Source organism: Mytilus galloprovincialis, chromosome 9 (assembly GCF_965363235.1).
Source record: "Mytilus galloprovincialis chromosome 9, xbMytGall1.hap1.1, whole genome shotgun sequence".
NCBI lineage: Eukaryota > Metazoa > Mollusca > Bivalvia > Mytilida > Mytilidae > Mytilus > Mytilus galloprovincialis.
In genome coordinates, this window is record NC_134846.1 from 82,643,247 (window position 1) to 82,662,526 (window position 19,280).

The following is a 19,280-nucleotide window of genomic DNA, read 5'->3' on the forward strand; positions in this document are numbered from 1 at the left end:
TAATCTCCTCTGATGTAAATCTATGAACTTGTGCAAAGGGCTGTTGGTTTTTTAGATGGAGGCTTTCTGTTGGAAATTGGACCTACTTACAATTTCAACCATCATCAATATATAAATAATACATAGATGAGAGGTGGTAATGAGCAGATTGTTACACTGAGAAAACATTGTCTGCAGAGTCCAAAACAATATGAAATAAGAGAGTTTGTTATACATAAGGTTAAAATGTCAGATTCTAATTTATTTAAAGGAGTGGGATATTGTACTCTATCTCACAGCTTATATTCTATTAACTTTCATGGAGGCCCTAGACCATTTGTGTGCTTTGTTACATAAGGATGATTATTATTGACTGTATTTCAATCATCTAAAATTTAAAAGAGAATTACAGAAAATTCAGTATAATTAATATAATAAATTAAATGCCACATAGTTAAGAAGGTGATAGATATAATAAATAGAGAATGTGCCCATAGTACACAAATGATGTCCCACCTGTTATATAACTTTACATAACAAGAGAACTTTTAAAGTGACCCACCCAAAATAGAACTTATCTGTGTTTTGCGGTAGGAAGCATTGTATATCAATTTCATAACATTTGGTTGAGGCAAACTAAAGTTAGAGAATGAAAATAAATTTTTAGAGTTGCATGTATACAAAAGTATGTACTTACAGATGGACAGACGGTCAAGAGTAAGCCTTAATGCCCCTCTGCTATGGAGAGGGCATTTAATAGAAAATTGTGGTATGATTGGCAGTGATGAAAAATTAATAAAATATATGTATGGGTATGTGTTGCTTTCTACTGAGAATATAGTTTTTAAAAATGAAAGCAAAGTGCTTGATACGAGCTGAAATAAAAAAGGACTTTTGCCCTTAATGGTGTTAAAACTGCCACCTCAGTGAGTTGCATGAATAAAAGGAGATGTGAGGTATACTTTAAGGAGAAAACATCCCAAAAACACAAGGGCAGAGAGATACAGGGGTTAACCTCCGACCTTCAACATAAGAAAGATGTGTCAAGCTCTAAATCAAACCAAAGCCAAAAAAAGAAGTGAATAGATTTGAAATATAAATTAGGAGATAATTTACTCCATCTTAAAGTAGAATTTTTGCCTGATGCATACATATAATATATCAAAATAGCATGCCCTACACTAAACGTTTATATATGTATATCCATTTATTTACATGCCCTACACTAAACGTTTATATATGTATATCCATTTATTTACACATTTATCTATCTAAGAACACATGCATGTAATTGGTTTTTAATATAAGAAAAAAAACAATTAACAGAGTATAATAAAGTAGCTTTAAATTTAGTATTGCATGCAGTTTCACAATTTTATTACTGTTGAGAATGGTACTTGGATTTTTGTAAAACATTTGTTGTGTACAAGTTTTAATGTTGTACAAATTATAGTTTGTACAAGTTATCAGTGTTTTGTGAACCGCTTAACACAAAAGGATGAGGCAAGCACACACACAGTCTTTAGTTTCGCATTTTTCTACATGATACAGTCTAAAACTGAGCATTGATACAAAAACATTATAAGAACACAAAACGACTTTTTATGGATATGATTATGGTATCAGGAGAAAAATAAAATTAGAATTTAAACCATTCAGGTATCCTCATTTCCAGTTTCAGGACAAAAACAATAGCACTAAATGTTTGGGCGAAGTATATACAATTGAATTTAAGACATTAAACTGATACATTTTAGAAGATAAACTTGCATCACCTGGTGCAAGAAGCTATGTGCAAAAAAACTTATAACTAGTAAAAAACCCTACTGTACCAATTATAACTTGTACAAACTTACATCTTGTACACAACATATATATCATAGGAGACTCAAGATTTTCAAAAATTGATATCTTATACATTTGAAATGTCAAATTGATTACTGGTATTTGTTTACTGTATATGTAATTGTTTTTTTTCTGTAACAATTAAATGCATGTGATGTACTAGATTTTGATAGCATTCCAATATTTTACACCATTTTTATATTCAGTTCCCAAGTAACCAACTGTTTAGCTTATCTAGCTTCTGTTTAATTCAGGGGAGAAAAAATTGCCAAATACAATAAAATTTTCACTGGATAATTAAGAGTTCCTAAGATTTTGAATTGATAATTTCATAAAAATATATATCCAGTAATATTGCTGCATAAAACTTTATTCATAAAGAAGGTTTTAAATTTCGACATTATTCACTAATTAAGCTTAATGTCAATTTCATAAAGTATGAAGTTCGTTAAAAGAACCCATCTTTCATCATTTAAAAAAAAGAATAAGCAAAATACTTAAAAAGAGATATTAAAACTGAATAATATAACTAATATTCCTTGCATATGTAAGGAAAAAGAGATGAGATAGATCAGAATTTAAATCACAACAAAGCATCACCAAGGTAACTATACTACAGGAAGAGACCTACCTGTAACCTTGAGATATTCATTCCACTGTTACGCTCTTTGCTAAATTACGAGGACAATCGACCTAACAAGAGTAAAATTGTACTAAGTCAACTAGTTTTTAAGTATAATTTCTTTCATTTCTTGCAGTTTAAAGTATAAATTCTTATATTTTTTGCAATGATTTTATTAATCTTTCAAAAAATTAAAGTCTCCTTTTAATCACAATAATATAATTTAAAATCAGAATATCATTTCAGATCTAAATGATTGACCTCTAGATGTTTTTTTTTATATTGCTTGGATGCTGTCTCGTTGTAGTATACCACCCATCTCCTTTTATTCTTAACAAAAAAATCATATTTACAGTTTTCTTTAATTAAAAAACTTGAATAAAATAAGTCTGATTTTAAATTTTCCTTTTATAAATTAATTAAACATATTGACAGCAATTTGACTACTATCACTTATCAGTATAAATATAATATATAAAATCCAAATAAATGTGTATTATCTTTACAGTGCAGCTAATGATTTTGAATAAAATTATTAGTAAATATGATTTATTAATGCTTATAGCAATGATTAGAACACATACATTCACTACTTAATGTAACACAAGAAATATTAAACAGCAAAGTGCTTCTTGCTTTTAAAAAGAGAATTGATTTCTGGGAAATTCTGTTTTGGAAGATTAAATTTCTTAAAGAGAAAAGAGAATCAAATTTTTCTTGTTGAAGTTATACTAATCCATAGCAATGGCTACTACATTTCACATGAATATTTATTTTCTAATCCCTGACAGGATCTTGATTTGATTAGAACCTTTTTCTTTTAACCCTTTAACTTTCTGTTCAATTACATCGCCACCTCCATGCTCTTATTAATACTGATGATAGTGTTTCATTTTCTAAACCTTCCACCAAACTGCTAAAAGTATTTCCCTCCTCATGCAGAATATACATTGTCCTTAAAGATGTTTTGTTTTTTATCTAAAACCACTATAAAGTTAGGTTTTGTGTAATTTTTTTAATTATATATTAATTTTAAGAAAGATTAGTTCACAATTTTGTTTTTATTATTCTGAGAAAAAACATGTTTCATTTGCTTATAATATACTTACGTGTATGTATAACTAAAAGGATGTGTGCTCTAGCATAACTATCACAAAACTTACTTACTTTCAGAAAAGGGGAATAACTCTTCAGCCACAGAGAATTTGTACCTTTCTAATCTACTTTTTTACCATCCAATCTAAGCTTTTCATCTACTGTAAATTCAGAAATTATTGCGTGCATTTATTATTGCGATTTTAATTTTTACGATTTTAAGAAAAATCCTGTTCAATTCATATAAAATATTTCACAAGGTGAGTTCAATTTATTGCGTTTACAACTCTGTCGCATTTTTCGCAATAATAAAAATCTCGCATTAATTTCTGAATTTACAGTATTTGTTTTATAAATTTTTGATAATAAGCATAGGAAATTATCGCAGAATCATGTTTGCAAGTAAATTATAATTTCGAAACCTACCTAATCTGGAGTGTTTTCCTATTTTGTCATTATGTATATTCGAGGTGAAACATAACTAAGGCAAGATGGGCTTTCGTTTGAAATGATTAAATAAAAAAAAAAGTTTCAACAAAATGAGTAAAAGTGAAACCATCAAGTGAGTTTAGCTAATGACATCAAACTAAAACAACTATGTCAGACCCAACAAAAAACAACCAATGGACTGCAGGCCTCTGGCTTGGGACAGGTTAATAAAGAATGTGGCTGGTTTAAAAATGTTTGTGAGTGCTCAACCTCTTCCTTAACTTAGATAAATGGGGACACCTTGCATATAACGATATAAACAAACATAACTCTAGAACTATAAAAGTGATTCTACCTACATTTGTACTTAATCCAAGTTTTGTGGTAAATAGCATTGTGTATTATGTTTCATTACATTTAGTTGAGGCAAACACAATTAGAGATTAGAACAGAAAAAGTCATCTTTTTTCCATTTGTAATGGGGCAAAACTCTAAAACAGTAAAAATGAAGCCACTAAAATTCTTTTTTCAGTAATAAGCATTATGTATAAGTTTCATAACATTTGGTGAAGCCAAACTAAAGTAATAGAATGGAAACCAAAAAAATTAACAATTTTTCCATTTGTAGAGGGGCATAACTCTTGAACAGTAAAAGTGACACCACCAAAACTCCAACTTGATCTGTGTTTTGTGGTAATAAGCATTGATTGTAAATTTTAAAACATTTAGTTGAGGCAAATTAAAGAAAGAGAATTGAAACCAATACCGACTGACATACAGGGGTAAAATTTAATGCCCCCTCCGCTATAGGGCCTAAATTGAAATTTATTTGTGGGAGACATCTATTATTTTATCTAATGGTTTTTTTTATCCTGAAATATTTTGATTTTAAGTTGTGTTTTGAAACTTTGATTTAGAAGGGGAGGTAAGTCTGATTATTTCATCTATTTTGATATGTACCAAGAAACAATATGAAGACCATATTTTTTCATGTATTCTGAGAGCATCAAGTAATAGCTATCTTCTCTAAAATAAAATTATGCTTTTATCATAGTTTACAGAGTATTAGAATGTTATAGAACCTGGAGCTACATGCCTCAAGTAAAATTTGTACTTCATTATATTGAACATTTATATTTGTGATCTACTTTTAGTCATGAATAGTGTCAACAGTAGTATAATGCTGTTCAAGTCATCAATCAATTAAGAGGAAAAAAATCTGGATTACAAACTTAAACTAAGGGGAAACAGATCAACTATAAGAGGAAAACAACAAAACAAAAACACTGAACTGCAACTAAACCATACATAGAAACGGACTATTTGATAAAAACTGCCAAATTCCCAACTTGGTACATGACATTTTAAGAAAAAATGGTGGGTTTAACCTGGTTTTATGGGTAGCCAAACACCCACACTTATATGGCAATGTTAAAAAATACTGCTTTAATGTCATCACTAGGTGTCAGGAGTACAGTACAAACAAACCAAATCCATGAAAAAATGGTGTATTCCAGGAATAATAAAAAATCCCAAGTTATTGATAACCAATTCCTAATTCCATCAGTGTTAAATAATAAACCTACCTTTTCCTATCCAAGCATGGGTAAAATCATGCAAATGTTAGATAAATAACTTTTTTTCCACAGATCTAATGTTAATTCAAATTTTTAATCTTTCCAAATTATTCTGATAGAAAATAAAATGAACAAATTTGCTCATTTTCACACTTTTTAAATTCAAACATTTGATCTTTCCACGTTATTCCAATAGAAAATGAACAAATTTGCTCATTATCACACTTTTTGATCCAAAACAGCTTTGATGGTAGTATAACTTTTACCCAACATTTGCACGATCCTACTTTTGTACTACAATAGAGAGTAATCCTTACGTTATTTCCCTTTAATACAGCTATATGGAAAGATAAAAGCTGAAGTGGGACGACAGTTAATAACCCTTGGAGACAGTCCACAGCGTTGGGAACTTCAATATAGCGATAAGCTTGCTGCATGGTCTCCTCATCACCCTTAGAACATAGTAAAATGGGACGACCCTAAAATATACAATACAATCTAGCCTAATCAGGGTGCTATAATAGAAAGCCAAGTTCGGACTCACATAAAAGATGCTGGCAGACTCCCTGATATAAAAATTGAATTTTACCTAATTTTTTTCTAGTAAAATTGAAAGGAAATTTAATTTCTTCAAATACACCCTCTTTTTTACTTCTTTTTACATTATTTGGCCTGATCGACTGAAATAAAATTGAGAAATTAATATTTTGTTATTCTGCTTTCCTTGAGAAAGACAATACTATAATGAAGTCTATCAGCATCCTTATTATGTGATACTAAGTACATTGTACCTGAAAGTGATGATTATAGAGGAAGCTAAGCATGCACAGACATATTAGTTCTGTATGAAGAACATAAATTCTTACATCTAGATTTTTTAACTGAGCCATATGTAATGATAATAACTGCATAGGAATTACACAGAGGATACCCTGCAGACAATCGATCGTATGTGGTACCGATATATAAGATTTGCCCATTGCTTGAGTTTCAACATCATCCTTGTTAAGAATGAGGATTGGTTCACCCTACAATGTGAAAGGTCAAGGTTAACATAAAGGTTAACAGAAAGTTCAAAGCTATATAATGCATTATATTTTACAAAAGCTATCCATTATCTGATCAAATTTGCAAAGAAATAAACTTATGCATACATATACCTAAATATTCAGCAAAAACTCAAATATTGCATTGGTAATACATGTATATATTATCATGCATAGAAATGATAATAATGGCTTATGAGTATCATCTAAAATATAAATCATGAACTTAACCTTTCAAATTTTGTGCATCAAAGAGCTTTTCTTAATTTACCCTCATCAGGAACTCTGAGATTATACAGAAGATAGGAAATATCTTATATATGTGACAATTTAGTCTTACACAGATATCTACATAGGACAGCATTGTTACATCTTCAAGCTTGACTTCATTTTCAGATTGTAAGAGTGCAATGACTGATAAACCAGACAACCCTGGATATCTACATAGGACAGTATTGTTAAATCTTCAAGCTTGACTTTGTTTTAAGATTGTAAGAGTGCAATGACTGATAAACCAGACAACCCTGGATATCTACATAGGACAGTATTGTTAAATCTTCAAGCTTGACTTCGTTTTAAGATTGTAAGAGTGCAATGACTGACAAATCAAAGACAACTCTGGACAAATTTGTAATGATAAAAATAAAGTAAAAACTTATTGACTTTCCAAACAGCAATTAGAATTGCATCCAGTAGATAGCATCATCATAATTTTGCATACAATTTCTACCGGTGAAAAGAAATAATAATTGGAGATGATCTTTTTTCTTGCATCTATAAACATTGTAAAAACGACATCCTTAGCTGCTAAAAAGCATTCTGTTAAAACTTTTACACCATTTGCTTTGATTTAATTAGTTTATGAATAAAATTAAAATAAATATTTTTGCCATCTCCATCTCTTTACTGGGTTGCTGTAAAATCAAAGTAATAAAAAAAATTTTGTGTGAAGTCAGGATATTCATTTCTTCTACTGTTGAAAATTACTTATATATTAAAACATAATTATAACTTTGAGGAATTTCTGTCTATATATTTATCCACAAGAAAAAAATAGACTATAGAATAACCTTCACTACATAAAAACACTGCCAAAAATATATTTATATTGCACCCAATAAAATGCATCCAAATTTGTCAATGAAAGCCAATTAATAATTTGCAGGCAGTCAACATGCTGTTATTGGCTTTAATAAGGAAAGTGAAGGAAAACTGGGTATAATAACAGTGCTCTAACAATGTTATATGTTTACTAAATGTAACTTATTGCATCATACAAACAAACATAACTTCATTATTTTTCAATTGCCATATGTGTCGAACAGAATATTTCTATCAAAAATGATTTTACATGATTAATATTTTTAAAACATTTCTCCTATTGCGAGTTGTATTTCGAATTTTTTCCTTACTCTAGACAATTTATCGTTCCATTAGTTCTTCATTTCAATCCAAATAATAAAGAATATTTATAATCAGATAAAATTCAATTTATAGCAATCTTTTATTTCTGTTGTTTTAAATCATAATTTTTCTAATAATCTTTTGTTATGCTTTAACAAAATTCTTGTATTGTCTAAATTTTCTATAATAAAATCCTATTTTTGTTCTAAATAATGAACTTACATGTCTGGATTTCACTTGCTGTAGAGCGTTTACACATTTCTGAAAAAGTCAAAAGGTAAATCACTGAATCAGAGACAATACACTATAATGAAAAAGTGGATCAAAAGTTTTTTGTTCAAGACCACTGCAAGCAATCATTAGGGACAAGGTTTCTAATATAACAACTGTAAAACAATACTTTTTCTTAAAAAATATTTAAGAACAGCAAAAAATGAACTGTTCTTTTTTGTTTTAAGTTTTTTTAAGCTAATATAAGGATTTTATGTGATGAATACTACACCATATCCTTACTACAATAGTTGATCTTAACAAACCTGGTATACTTTGTCCCTGGTTATAACCATAAGAACAGGCATAGCTTTGTCTACTAAAGCTAATGGTCCATGTTTTAATTCTCCCGCTAATATTCCCTCAGAATGCATGTATGTCAACTCTTTAATTTTCTGGAAGAAGAACATAATTAAATTAATATTGACGGTATATTATAAAAATGTTGAGCTTTTTCTTCAAATAGGGATTCATGTTGTTGAATTAAAAAAAATAATCCTAATAAATCACACATTATCTTTGTATATGTATATTCCAATAAAATCTATGTGCACGAAATATGTTATATTACATAGCTACTGAAAACTAAATGTTGGCCAGATGACAACACAGGATGAGACTCCTAGATATGGTACTCACCTAGCACCTTCTAAACATGTAGTCAAGTTATAACCTTTATGGATAACTAAGTTCAGATGTGGTTCTAACCAGGCACCTTCTAAACATGTAGCAAAATTATAACCTTCATGGATAACTAATATCAGATGTGGAACTAACCAAGCAACTTCTAAACATGCAGCCAGGTTATAACATTCATAGATAACTTACATAAGATGTAATGCTAACAAAGGGATATTTCGAACAAATACACAGATTTATACTTTCTACAGCTTTTTCAAACCATGTATCAAGTTTTCAAACTCTATTCATTATAAAACAACAGATACTTACTAAGGCACCTTCTAAACATGTAGCAAAATTATAACCTCTGCCCATCACTAACAAACTCTTCTGTTTATATAATTCTTTGGCTAAGTCGTTTACTTTCTCATTCATCTGGAGAACATCATTTATCATTTCTGAAAGTAGATATTGTCGTTCGTTATTGTCTGCCGTGTTTGTTTTTCATAAATTGTTTTGTTATAAATTAGGCTGTTCGTTTTCTAAATTGATTTTTTTAATAATTTTCATGTAGGCCTTTTACAACTGACTATACGGTATGGAGTTTTCTCATTGTTGAAGGGCGTATGGTTGCCTATAACTGCTTACCTCCACTTTATTGGAACTTTGGCATAGTTTTCTATTAGGAAATCATGCCACACCTCCTTATTTTTATATTAGATACTACTGAATTAATAGACTACAGACCTCCTAGGAAATCATACCACATCTCCTTATTTTTATATTAGATACTACTGAATTAATAGACTACAGACCTCCTAGGAAATCATACCATATCTCTTTATTTATATATTAGATACTACTGAATTAATAGACTACAGACCTCCTAGGAAATCATGCCACACCTCTTTATTTTTATATTAGATACTACTGAATTAATAGACTACAGACCTCCTAGGAAATCATACCATATCTCTTTATTTATATATTAGATACTACTGAATTAATAGACTACAGACCTCCTAGGAAATCATGCCACACCTCTTTATTTTTATATTAGATTCTACTGAATTAATAGACTACAGACCTCCTAGGAAATCATGCCACACCTCTTTATTTTTATATTAGATACTACTGAATTAATAGACTACAGACCTCCTAGGAAATCATACCACATCTCCTTATTTTTATATTAGATACTACTGAATTAATAGACTACAGACCTCCTAGGAAATCATACCACATCTCCTTATTTTTATATTAGATACTACTGAATTAATAGACTACAAACCTCCTAGGAAATCATACCACATCTCCTTATTTTTATATTAGATACTACTGAATTAATAGACTACAGACCTCCTAGGAAATCATGCCACACCTCTTTATTTTTATATTAGATTCTACTGAATTAATAGACTACAGACCTCCTAGGAAATCATGCCACACCTCTTTATTTTTATATTAGATACTACTGAATTAATAGACTACAGACCTCCTAGGAAATCATACCACATCTCCTTATTTTTATATTAGATACTACTGAATTAATAGACTACAGACCTCCTAGGAAATCATACCATATCTCTTTATTTATATATTAGATACTACTGAATTAATAGACTACAGACCTCCTAGGAAATCATGCCACACCTCTTTATTTTTATATTAGATACTACTGAATTAATAGACTACAGACCTCCTAGGAAATCATACCATATCTCTTTATTTATATATTAGATACTACTGAATTAATAGACTACAGACCTCCTAGGAAATCATGCCACACCTCTTTATTTTTATATTAGATTCTACTGAATTAATAGACTACAGACCTCCTAGGAAATCATGCCACACCTCTTTATTTTTATATTAGATACTACTGAATTAATAGACTACAGACCTCCTAGGAAATCATACCACATCTCCTTATTTTTATATTAGATACTACTGAATTAATAGACTACAGACCTCCTAGGAAATCATACCACATCTCCTTATTTTTATATTAGATACTACTGAATTAATAGACTACAGACCTCCTAGGAAATCATACCACACCTCCTTATTTTTATATTAGATACTACTGAATTAATAGACTACAAACCTCCTAGGAAATCATACCACATCTCCTTATTTTTATATTAGATACTACTGAATTAATAGACTACAGACCTCCTAGGAAATCATACCACATCTCCTTATTTTTATATTAGATACTACTGAATTAATAGACTACAGACCTCCTAGGAAATCATACCATATCTCTTTATTTTTATATTAGATACTACTGAATTAATAGACTACAGACCTCCTAGGAAATCATACCATATCTCTTTATTTTTATATTAGATACTACTGAATTAATAGACTACAGACCTCCTAGGAAATCATACCACATCTCCTTATTTTTATATTAGATACTACTGAATTAATAGACTACAGACCTCCTAGGAAATCATACCATATCTCTTTATTTTTATATTAGATACTACTGAATTAATAGACTACAGACCTCCTAGGAAATCATACCACATCTCCTTATTTTTATATTAGATACTACTGAATTAATAGACTACAGACCTCCTAGGAAATCATACCACATCTCCTTATTTATATATTAGATACTACTGAATTAATAGACTACAGACCTCCTAGGAAATCATACCACATCTCCTTATTTTTATATTAGATACTACTGAATTAATAGACTACAGACCTCCTAGGAAATCATACCATATCTCTTTATTTTTATATTAGATACTACTGAATTAATAGACTACAGACCTCCTAGGAAATCATACCACATCTCCTTATTTTTATATTAGATACTACTGAATTAATAGACTACAGACCTCCTAGGAAATCATACCATATCTCTTTATTTGTATATTAGATACTACTGAATTAATAGACTACAGACCTCCTAGGAAATCATACCACATCTCCTTATTTTTATATTAGATACTACTGAATTAATAGACTACAGACCTCCTAGGAAATCATACCACATCTCCTTATTTTTATATTAGATACTACTGAATTAATAGACTACAGACCTCCTAGGAAATCATACCATATCTCTTTATTTTTATATTAGATACTACTGAATTAATAGACTACAGACCTCCTAGGAAATCATACCACATCTCCTTATTTTTATATTAGATACTACTGAATTAATAGACTACAGACCTCCTAGGAAATCATACCACACCTCCTTATTTTTATATTAGATACTACTGAATTAATAGACTACAGACCTCCTAGGAAATCATACCACATCTCCTTATTTTTATATTAGATACTACTGAATTAATAGACTACAGACCTCCTAGGAAATCATACCACACCTCCTTATTTTTATATTAGATACTACTGAATTAATAGACTACAGACCTCCTAGGAAATCATACCACATCTCCTTATTTTTATATTAGATACTACTGAATTAATAGACTACAAACCTCCTAGGAAATCATACCACACCTCCTTATTTTTATATTAGATACTACTGAATTAATAGACTACAGACCTCCTAGGAAATCATACCACACCTCCTTATTTTTATATTAGATACTACTGAATTAATAGACAACAAACCTGGTAGCTTTTTAAGCCCCTGTATAATTTCTGTTCGTCTTTCTTGCATAGAGATTCTATCCTCACACATAACTAAACCAAACATGACAAGTGAAATAAATTGACTAGTATAGGCCTACAAATAAAATAAATAAACAATTAAAGGCATTAGTAGTTTACTGAGGTTTATATCTAATGAATCAATTTTGAATATGCAAATCAAGATGAAAAAGATATCAACCCTTATAATACAACAATACCAAATTTATTCCAAATATTGTTTGATATAACACAATAATAATAGAAATAATTACCCTAATTTGCATATATTTTAAAAGATAACATCATAGTAACAATGTATAGTTGATGGTAAACTACCTTAAAACAAAACTTTTTCTGATATGGTCACTCTAGCGCATGCATACAGACAGAATATTAAAATTACACCCTACAGTCTTAAGTGAGGCATAAACATTCTACTTATTGAATACTTATTACTGGCAAGGCATAAACATTCTACTAATGGCATACTTATTACTGGCAAGGCATAAACATTCTACTAATGGCATACTTATTACTGGCAAGGCATAAACATTCTACTAATGGCATACTTATTACTGGCAAGGCATAAACATTCTACTAATGGCATACTTATTACTGGCAAGGCACAAACATTCTACTAATGGCATACTTATTACTGGCAAGGCACAAACATTCTACTAATGGCATACTTATTACTGGCAAGGCACAAACATTCTACTAATGGCATACTTATTACTGGCAAGGCACAAACATTCTACTAATGGCATACTTATTACTGGAAAGGCACAAACATTCTACTAATGGCATACTTCTTACTGGCAAGGCACAAACATTCTACTAATGGCATACTTATTACTGGCAAGGCACAAACATTCTACTAATGGCATACTTATTACTGGCAAGGCACAAACATTCTACTAATGGCATACTTATTACTGGCAAGGCATAAACATTCTACTAATGGCATACTTATTACTGGCAAGGCATAAACATTCTACTAATGGCATACTTATTACTGGCAAGGCATAAACATTCTACTAATGGCATACTTATTACTGGCAAGGAACAAACATTCTACTAATGGCATACTTATTACTGACAAGGCACAAACATTCTACTAATGGCATACTTATTACTGACAAGGCATAAACATTCTACTTACGGCATACTTATTACTGACAAGGCATAAACATTCTACTTACGGCATACTTATTACTGGCAAGGAACAAACATTCTACTAATGGCATACTTATTACTGGCAAGGCATAAACATTCTACTAATGGCATACTTATTACTGGCAAGGCATAAACATTCTACTAATGGCATACTTATTACTGGCAAGGCATAAACATTCTACTAATGGCATACTTATTACTGGCAAGGCATAAACATTCTACTAATGGCATACTTTTTACTGGCAAGGCACAAACATTCTACTAATGGCATACTTATTACTGGCTAGGCATAAACATTCTACTTATGGCATACTTATTACTGGCAAGGAATAAACATTCTACTTATTTAAAAAAACTTTTCATCGGTGAGGCATAAACATTCTACTTATTGAATACTTTTCTCCAGCGAGGCATAATCATTCTACTTATTGAATACTTTTCACCAACAGAAAGAATCTAATAAGAAGACACCATATTTTACCTTTGTACTTGCAACCCCAATCTCTGGCCCAGCATTTATATGTACACCACAATGTGAATCTCTACTTATGGTACTGCCTACAGTGTTAGTGATACCCACAATCAGGGCACCTCTCTGTTTACAGTATCTCAGAGCCATCAATGTGTCAGCTGTTTCTCCTATTAATATAAATATATACAATTTGAAAAAGTTCATAAAAAAAATATATATAGGTGTGTATTCTACTAACTGACATTCCTGGAGTGTAGAATTTTAACATCAGGGGATACCATTGTATAGCTTTTGTAACAGTCATCTTGTTAGTGTCAGTTTAAATTTGAATTGGTGATGATAATGCACATAAAGACAAAATAATCCTGTTTTCAAAATACTAAATATTGCTTTATGGTCTGATAGGGATACACATGATGAAAAATGATACCTGTCAATATAATATTTTAACCTTACCTGATTGGCTGATAAAGAAGCAAACATCATCTCTAAATACAGGTGTCTGTCTATCTAGGAAATCACTGGCTAGTTCTACCATCACTGGTAATTCTGTCAACTCTTCCAATAACTGTCGTGTCTGAATAAAAATTTGAAAAAGGAAAATCAATCAAAATGATTATTAAATAAGGAGATGTGGTATGATAGCTAATGAGACAAATAACCACCAAAAACAATGGATTTAAGTAATTTTATTAAACCGTAGTTATCGTTTTCTATATAAAATAAGTACACAATATTTTGACTATTTTTTTTTCAAATTGCATACATTGAACTATAGTTTCCAACTATTGGACCTCGATGAAACTTTTTGACCGCAAGCGTCATTAAGTTTCACGGAATTTCAAATGTAGCTGTGGGATTGGAAGATTTTAAAAATACTGAAGGAGTTGAGACGTCACGGATTACCTATTTTATCTAGTTTTGACGTCAGTGCAGGACATAAAATTTCCGAATATTTATGAAGTAAAAGTTAAACAATATGGTTGGGTTTCTGTGTATTTCCCTGCCATTTATTGTCTGCTGTTTTCATTGATGTAATAAAACACTTACTGACTTATTTGTTTTACTTATAGCAACAATCTGTAGTAACTGTGCTATAAAAGTATTTTTTGCGTGTATAAGCGTTTTATTTTTATCCATTTAACTTACAGCCACAGCACTATGGTAACTTGTCCCACAGGCTATAAATAATAAGCGTCTACATCTTCTGATTTCACTCATGTAGTCCTTTATTCCACCAAGAATCACTTGGTTCTTCTCAAAGTTTACTCTCCCTCTCATTGTATTGATCACAGATTCTGGCTGCTCAAAAATCTCTTTTTCCATAAAAGTTCCATAGCTCCCTAAAATAATCATTTACATTTATTTCCAACACAATTTAGTTCCATTTTTAATAATATTCTGTAAATAAACTTTTCTGACACAAAAATAACTAAAATACATGACAATTCTCTTTATATATGTATGTGCTATACTAGAAAATAATGTATCTTTTTAAAATTCCGATATGATACTATGCCTCTGATGCTGTCTTCCATGGATTTGATTGCTCTAATGCCAAAAAATACCTGCTGTAAATCACTGCTATGCTGAGTGAAAAGCCTCCAAAAGCTACACATATATTTTAAGAAGTAACTACAATGGAGTTTCAGATAATTATAAGTGTGACAGAGACTAGATATACCTTTCATAATTTCTTGTAATTCCAATTTAAGTGTGATGACATCTCTAACAGTAGATTCATCAAGGGTGCGTTTGATTCGATGGATAGATAAAGTTCCATTGTTAATGGCTGCCACGTCATCATCCTCGAGGAAGATCACTTGATTGGTGTGTTCTATTATTGCACTATAAAATAATTGACATATTTTTATATCGTCAAATCATATTATCCTGCTTAAGCAATGTAATCATTTCAATTAACTAAATCGATATATAAATAAAATAAAGAACAAACAGAAATCTTCAAATATATCTAAAAAGTAGAATAATATTTACTGCCACTTCTACTAATTTTAGTATTTTTACAAATGAAACATGTATGGCCAATATAATGGTTTTACAGTAATTTCAGAATGTCTGGTCAAATAGAACTAAAGATACTGTGCATAAATGTGGTCTATGTATGAAAAATAACAGCAATAACCATAAACAGATTAATTACACATAATGAGTTTTATAGAAAGTTCATAAGCTTTTCATTTCAATAGGCCAGCAAAAAACTATTCAGGAGGAATTCTTCAACTTGATGCAAATGTGGCATCCCTTGAGTACTAGGCTTAAGATTTGCTAAATCAATGTATTTTTTATTTATATTTGTAGGACTCTAAAGTGCAATGGGGATGCTAAAGTCTGATGGTCATGCTAAAGTGTGATGGTCTATGCTAAAGTGCGATGCTTCCATACGCTGAAGTCCTATGGTCCGTCAAAATAAAGACGTTAGAAACATAGTTTGATAATGACATTAACAGTCGTACATAGAAACTAAAAATTAACATGCCAGAAGATAGATTAGGAATAGTTGATTAACAACTTTTACACCAACTGTTCATGACTTACTAGTAATTGATTTAAACTTATCTGTTCTTTGTCACCTGATAGACTGATAGACTGAAGCACAGTTTATTTTTTTCATGCTGAAAGAAGGACTTGTATCCCACAGTCGACCATTTTACTATATAAATACAAAATAGTATACACATACTTATCCTGCTCCTATTTGAAGCAAACGGAAACATTTGAATCATTGTTTATGTGGCAGTTTACTTTGAAATCCCGGTTAAAATGCTGTAGACTTAAATGAAAGTAACGTCAGTAAAATAGAGATACATGTTTGAATGCGTGAATTATAAATTATCTGCTAAAACATTAGTTTATTCTGTACATTGTAGGAAAATAAAAATGTATTTGTACTCGCTACGAAAAAGGAGAACGCTCGGCGAAAATTGCCTTTCTCTCGCATTCAAATTAAATCTTATACTTATAAATGTTGCATATTCCGACAATGAACAAATTTTGTATTTGTTATTTACAATGACGACTGTAATATAAGGGAGTTTGTAATATGAGTGTGAACAGCAATCTACACTAATTATCAAAATATGCAATAAGCTCCGACTTGTTAAAAATTCATTTTACATTGAAATATAATATTTTGCGACACATAAATTACCCTTTTAGCAATTATTACATGGTCAGTTTTCTAAATTTTGAAACAATTACTTAGTCTACCGGTAAATTATCAAGCCTAATACATATGTTATACCTTAGTATATTAGCTTTTGCAAAAAAGACTATTTTTTAACCTCGATGTTTCAATACCTCAAATCTTACCCTTTTGCTCCATCGCACTTTAGCGTGATATACCACCGTACTTTAGCGACCAAACAACCATCACACTTTAGCGTGAGACACCTTGGTACTTTAGCATAGACCATCACACTTTAGCGTGCCCATTGCACTTTAGAGTACCATCACACTTAAGAGTACCACCGCACTTTAGAGTCTTACATATTTATTTCATTGCTAAGCACATGTAACACAAACAGTGTCAATTTTTTTTAGGTGGAATCAAATTATACATTTTTGGTAGCAAGATTATAATGAGATGTGTAATATACATCATAATCCATACCTAGCATCTGAAGCAAAGAAATACTCTACTTCACTTTGTTCTCCAACTGTATGGAATTCTGTTGTACTATCACATCTCTGGGGGTTGATAAAACCTCTGTGGTCTGCAAAAATATCAATCACAAAATAAACTTTTTATTTTAATAAATATATGATGCATCATATTCATTGGACACTAAATCAAGAATATTGTGGTTCAGTATAAAAATAAAATTTTCTAGAAATGTGTACGCATTATTTATGGAGGGTAATTAATTTAAACAAAGCTATGCATTGAAATGTTTTTGAAAGAAAAAAGGATTGAAAAATTACTTTTGTAATCGTTTGATTGTTGTTTATTAATAATAGGTGCAACATACATTTCTTTATTATTTTCTAATTATTTTCCTGTATAATCACAGGAATAATTAACAGAAGCCTGCACAGCGAATTATTACAGTATTGTAACAAGCCAATTGAAGAAAAACAAACTATCTGTATATTGTTAAAATTCAGATATTTTCCATTTATAGTTAATCCTTCAAAGGTATCTGCTCTTCCACTGGCGTTAGTGTTTCATAATGATATCGTTTATTTAATAAAAACTGTCATAAGGGACTTTTTTTTTTGTATAGGATAATTTTTATCACATTTCTTTTTTTCAATGCAATTGAAAAATATATTTTAAGATATTCACATCTACAAGATGCTGCTTTTGCAAGGAAAAGATGTCATTCATTATATGTCACAATTGGCAATTTAACACATTAGCTTACAATGTTCATCTAGAACTCAGTTTTTCACAATAAAATTAGGATAAACTGATAAAACATCATTGATAAACAAAGAACACCTAAATTACAAACTTTAGCGTAAAAGATACTGTAAGTCATTTGAAATAAAGGTGGATTTCCAAATTCCCCTCATCAGAAAGTTTTCATCAAGTTATTCAGTCATAAAACAAAGTCAAGATCCAGGATTTTGAAAAAAAGGAGGCTCGCCAATAATGCAACGTTAAGTGTGGAAAGTCTAAAAAGATTATGCAATAACCATATACCCCACCCCCAATCCACATCTGTTCATCTTTATAAAATAATTATAGATGATAAAAAAAATCACTTCTACAAGTTAATTTGAAAATCATGCAACATGATACAAAGAAGATTATTGTTATTCAAATTGTTTAACCAAATTATAATGCACAAGAGGGAATACTAAAGTATTATTATAAATATCTACTGGTTTCTATGAAATTTATTATAACACAAAATTGTTTAAATCTGACAATTTATTGAATACAAAAGAGAACACAAATTAAAAAAAATGTTTACTATAGAGAAACAATGTTTGATTATTTAAAGCTTGTAGTATTTTAGTATAGAGATATGTTGTACTTTCTGGTATATAAGATTTCAAGCAGAGACATATTGGTTAAATGGATGATATACATTTTATGTATTTGTTTACATGATCATTCTATGACTAGCCATTCACAAGAAAACTTGCAG

General features: G+C 30.3%; 1 protein-coding gene across 8 annotated transcripts in view; it reads right to left on the reverse strand.

Moving 5' to 3' along the window:
* The window catches only part of LOC143046143 (glutamine--fructose-6-phosphate aminotransferase [isomerizing] 2-like), a 55,219-nt gene that overhangs the window by 3,711 nt on the left and 32,228 nt on the right, over positions 1-19,280 (reverse strand). For 5 of the 8 annotated variants that reach the window (XM_076219164.1, XM_076219165.1, XM_076219162.1 and 2 more), the window contains 10 exons: positions 17,795-17,897; positions 15,845-16,008; positions 15,310-15,503; positions 14,617-14,737; positions 14,170-14,327; positions 12,492-12,606; positions 9,219-9,346; positions 8,534-8,662; positions 8,220-8,258; positions 6,414-6,575 (listed from right to left, as the gene is read on the reverse strand). In XM_076219164.1, coding sequence (XP_076075279.1) covers positions 6,414-6,575; positions 8,220-8,258; positions 8,534-8,662; positions 9,219-9,346; positions 12,492-12,606; positions 14,170-14,327; positions 14,617-14,737; positions 15,310-15,503; positions 15,845-16,008; positions 17,795-17,897 — 1,313 coding nt within the window. Of the gene's footprint in view, positions 1-2,451; positions 2,518-5,864; positions 6,027-6,413; positions 6,576-8,219; positions 8,259-8,533; positions 8,663-9,218; positions 9,347-12,491; positions 12,607-14,169; positions 14,328-14,616; positions 14,738-15,309; positions 15,504-15,844; positions 16,009-17,794; positions 17,898-19,280 lie in introns of all 8 variants that reach the window. The other 3 variants (XM_076219161.1, XM_076219160.1, XM_076219159.1) reach the window with 3 other exon arrangements.